This window comes from Leptonychotes weddellii, unplaced genomic scaffold (genome assembly GCF_054177405.1).
Source record: "Leptonychotes weddellii isolate Sample4059 unplaced genomic scaffold, ASM5417740v2 HiC_scaffold_17951, whole genome shotgun sequence".
NCBI classification, from domain to species: Eukaryota; Metazoa; Chordata; class Mammalia; order Carnivora; family Phocidae; genus Leptonychotes; species Leptonychotes weddellii.
In genome coordinates this window covers 1-4,016 of record NW_027763721.1, presented here as the reverse complement: position 1 = coordinate 4,016, position 4,016 = coordinate 1, and the positions used below count along the sequence as shown (strand labels likewise).

The 4,016-nt window shown below is 57.6% G+C and overlaps 1 protein-coding gene across 1 annotated transcript; it reads right to left on the bottom strand.

The window, feature by feature from the left end:
* Positions 1–336: 336 nt before the first annotated feature.
* LOC102732728 (coiled-coil domain-containing protein 102A) lies at positions 337–3,773 on the bottom strand (the record flags this gene model as incomplete). The annotated part of the gene is made up of 4 exons (XM_081810083.1): positions 337–653; positions 883–1,092; positions 1,468–1,584; positions 3,589–3,773. Coding segments are annotated over 4 exons (782 nt in total), but the record flags the coding sequence as incomplete, so codon positions are not given.
* Positions 3,774–4,016: the final 243 nt, after the last annotated feature.

Here is a 4,016-nt window from a genome sequence, read left to right as displayed (position 1 = left end):
ATCCACCCATCTACCTATCCAGTCACCCATCCATCCACCCACCCATCCAGTCACCTATCCCTCCACCTACCCATTCACCCATCCATTTACCCATCCAGTCACCTACCCCTCCAGCCATCCATCCAGTCACCTATCAGACATCTCTTGTTACATTTCATCCATCCTCCGTCCCTCTCCCCCTCCCTTCCCCATCCACCTGTCCCTCTATGCTCTCATCCATCTGCTCATCCATCCACGGAATTACTTCCTTGTCGTTCCATTTCCACATCTACGTGCCACACGGACCACCTACACGTCCGCCCACTCATCCATCCGTTAATCTATTCAGCTACTCATCCACCCTGCCGTCCGTTCTCCTTCCCACACACCTATCTACCGTCCACCTATCTACCGTCCACACAGTGACACGGGAGGGCCCTGCAGCCCTGCTGCCACTGCCGCTGAGGCCTGAGGCCACCCCGTGGGCCCCAGCGGGTGCTCACCTCATCCTCAGCCTGGGCCAGCTCCTTCTTGAGCTCCTCCACCCGCAGCCGCAGCTTCTTCACCTCTGCTTCGTGCTGCTCCACCCGCCGGTTGGCGTGTGCCAACTCGGCCACCTTCTCCTGAAACTGCTTCTTCAGCTTGCTGTGCACATGCTTCAGGTCGGCCAACTCCTGCGGGGGGGCGCTCAGGGTCACGGGGCGCCTGCAGGCTCCCTGCTTAGCGGCCAGAGCAGTATCAGGAACGTGGCCCACAGCGGATGCCCGGGAGGAGTGGCTTCTGGGGCCGTCGCCACCTCCGTCCTTCGTTGTCACTTCAGGGGTCCCCCGCCCCCCGTGGGCTGGAGCTGGACACACAGTGGGTGCTCTGCCCCGGCCCTGGCCGTACCACCCGCTACCCCACCTTGTTCTTCTCGAAAAGCGCAGCCTGGCTGGTCCGCAGGTCACAGTCCAGGGCGCTGGCTGTCTGCCTCCGCCGGCGGGCCAGCGCCTCCTCCAGATCCCCGACCTGCACCCGCAGCTTCTTGTTCTCCCGTTCCAGGCCCAGCTTCTCAGTCTCCAGCCGCTCACGGCGACCCCACTCGGCCGCGTTCTCCGCCTGCAGCCGCTCCATCTGCAACAGGGCAGGACAGGGTCAGGGCTCCAGGGGGAAGGCGGACAGGAGGGCCTAAGCTGGATGCTCCCCCAACCCCCCAGAGCCATTTTTGGCTCCGGGAAGCAGATCCAGCTGCAGCAGCTATAATTAACCTGGGCTGATTTCACGGTGTGCAGGATGTGAGGGCGCTTCTGGTCTGTGTGTGGGAGAGAGGCCCGCTGCCCCCTGCAGACCAGAGCACCTTCCGGGTGTGGCTGGTCCCTGCCTCAGCATACAGACCTCCTTCTTGCCCTCTTTGGAGTGGTCGGCTGATGGAGGCCAGGCCCCTGCCTCCCTCCTCCCCACCTCCCCGCCCCAGCCCCAAGCCCTCCCAGATCCCACCGGTGGCCTCACCTCACCCCTCAGCTCTGCCATCTTCCTGTCCATGCTGGACCGCGCCCCTAGCTCATCCTCCAGGTCTTCAGACATGCGACCCAGCTCGTCCTGGTGGGCCTCCTTCAGGATGCTGAGCTGTGGGACACAGCGCAGCCCGGTTCCGTGAGAACCACCTGGGTATATCCCGGAACCGGCTCCGGGGGATGGGCGCTGGGGCTGGAGTGCTCAGCAAGGAGCCTGATGTGGAGTCCAGATGCGCCACTGGGTACCCAGAACAGGGCCTGGATCTGACTGCTGGTGCCGCTTCTAGCATTTCATACCTCCTACCTCATGATCATCTAGCCTCCCAGTGCCCACTGTGGCCCCTGGCACTCCACTTCCATGACAGTAGCCAGCCCAGAATGAGCTCTTTAAAAAGATAAGTCAATCATACCCCCATCCCTGGGTTCCTTAGGATAAAACCCGACCCCTTTCTCTGGTTTCACAATATGGTTGGACCCTTGCCCATCTCTCCTCTCTCCTCTTAGTTCACAGTGCTCCAGGCTCGAGTCCTCAAACACACCAAGTTCCTGTCCACCACTGGGCCTTCGTACATACGGTTCTCTCTACCATCACTCTTTCCAAGTTGTTTTACAGGATTGACTTTTTGCATTCTCAGGCCTTGGCCTAAATGCCCCCTCCTCAGGAAGGCCTCTCTCCTCCTCCCTGACTACAAGAGGTGCCTCCTTTACTCTACGTCCCACTCCCCATTAGAATGTGAGCTTGGGAGGACAGAGAGCTTGTCTGTCCACCTTTGTATCCCTATATGGCCTTGGCACTGGGTAGCCCTGTGAACTGACTGAATGCACTCAGTGGATCTGAACAGGGTCTGCGCGTGCGTGCACGCTTGGCCACATAGGGATCGCCTGGGGTGACGGGGGCATAGTGCAGATGCCTCGTCGTACAGCAGGGAAACCAACAAACTGTCACTCTGTGCAATGACACGGGTGAGCTCAAATCCGTAACACTGAGGGAAAGAAGCCAGTTACAAAAGAGAATCTTTATGACTATCTGCTAAACTGAACACTGATGTTTTATTCACTTTTCTGCAAAAGATTCCACTTCATAATATGGAAAGATTAAAAAGGCAGATTCCTGGACCCATCCCCCAAAGACGCTGCTTCTGGGGACGGATGGTTTTAGGATATTCCCTGAGAGATTCTACCATGAGACAGTCTTCATTGCTTCCAGGGCAGTTTTAGGCCCTGGGGTCTGGAGGGATCTTCGCACCTTCTGGAAATGCAGCGGGTCCAGCAGACTTTCTCTGGGTGGCCTCGCCCCCTGGTGGCCACAGGGGCCCGCACACGAGGCAGTCGCAGCCACCCAGCAGGACCTCGGCCTGCCCTGAGTCCCCAAACTGCAGCTGTGGAATTCCCTCTTGGCCCGCTGGAGCCTCAGTTTTGTCCTTTATAAAATGGGGACCCCAGGGTCCAGCTTCGTTGACTGCCCTGAAGCGTCAGTGAGATGGAGAACATTCTAGACCCCATGAATGCTACATCCCAACTCCTCCCCTTCAGCGTGGTCTACGAAGCCCGGTGAGGTCTGGCTCCCTTGGAACCTCATCTCTCACTTACTTCCCTCCAGCCACACTGCCCTCTGCTTTCTGCACATGCTAGGCTTACTCTGGCCTCAGGACCTTTGCATGTGCTGTGCCTTCTGTCAGGAACCCTGCCCCCAAATCCTCTCAAGGACAGCTTCTTTAGGTCTTGCCTCAAATGTCACCTTCCCAGAGAGGCCAGTCTTCTTTTTTTTTTTTTAATTTTAATTTTACTATCTACTTACTACTTTATTATTTTATTTTTTTTAGAGATGCCATTCTTGACCCACCACCATCTCTCTTATTCTGTCTGACTCCTTCAGAGCTTATGAATTTATCTGGCTGCTTACTGTTGGTACTCCCTGTGCCCCACCCCACAGCCCCCACAAGGTGAGCTCCCGAAGCCAGGGACACTGCCTGCACCAGCACTCAGAACAGCGGAGAGAGCGTGGCCAGCATTTGATGAGGAATGACTGAACTCCCTCCTTTCTCCCACTCCCGCTGCTGAAATTCAACAGTGTAATGCTGCTTCCTCTAAGAAGACTGCCGTCTCCAAGACTCACCTGCTTGAGCATCTCCTGCTTGGTCTTGTTCAGCTCCTCATACTTGATCTTCCACTGGCTCAGCTCCCCCTCCAGCTTCTCAATGTTCCTGCTCAGTGCCAGTTTATCCCTGGAGAGAGGAGGAGGAGAGGCAGACACGGGGGTGAGCCCACCGAGGCCCTCTGCTGAGAGTCCTCCTGTGCGGCCTGCACCTGGGAAGCCGGTGTCTGAAGTCCTTGCCTCGGCATTCGAGGCCCTGGCACCAACCACCCTCCCCACCCCCCGCCCAGGGTTTGCACTCCTTTTGCAAAGAGCTCTACTCCCCACCTTCTGCACCACTGCAGGCGCCCAGCTCACGATGTGGGCAGGTGACCAGGACTCCAGGGCACTGACCATGCCTGGTCAAGTGTCTCAGGCTCAACTGCCCAATATGACCCCTGTTTCTGTTT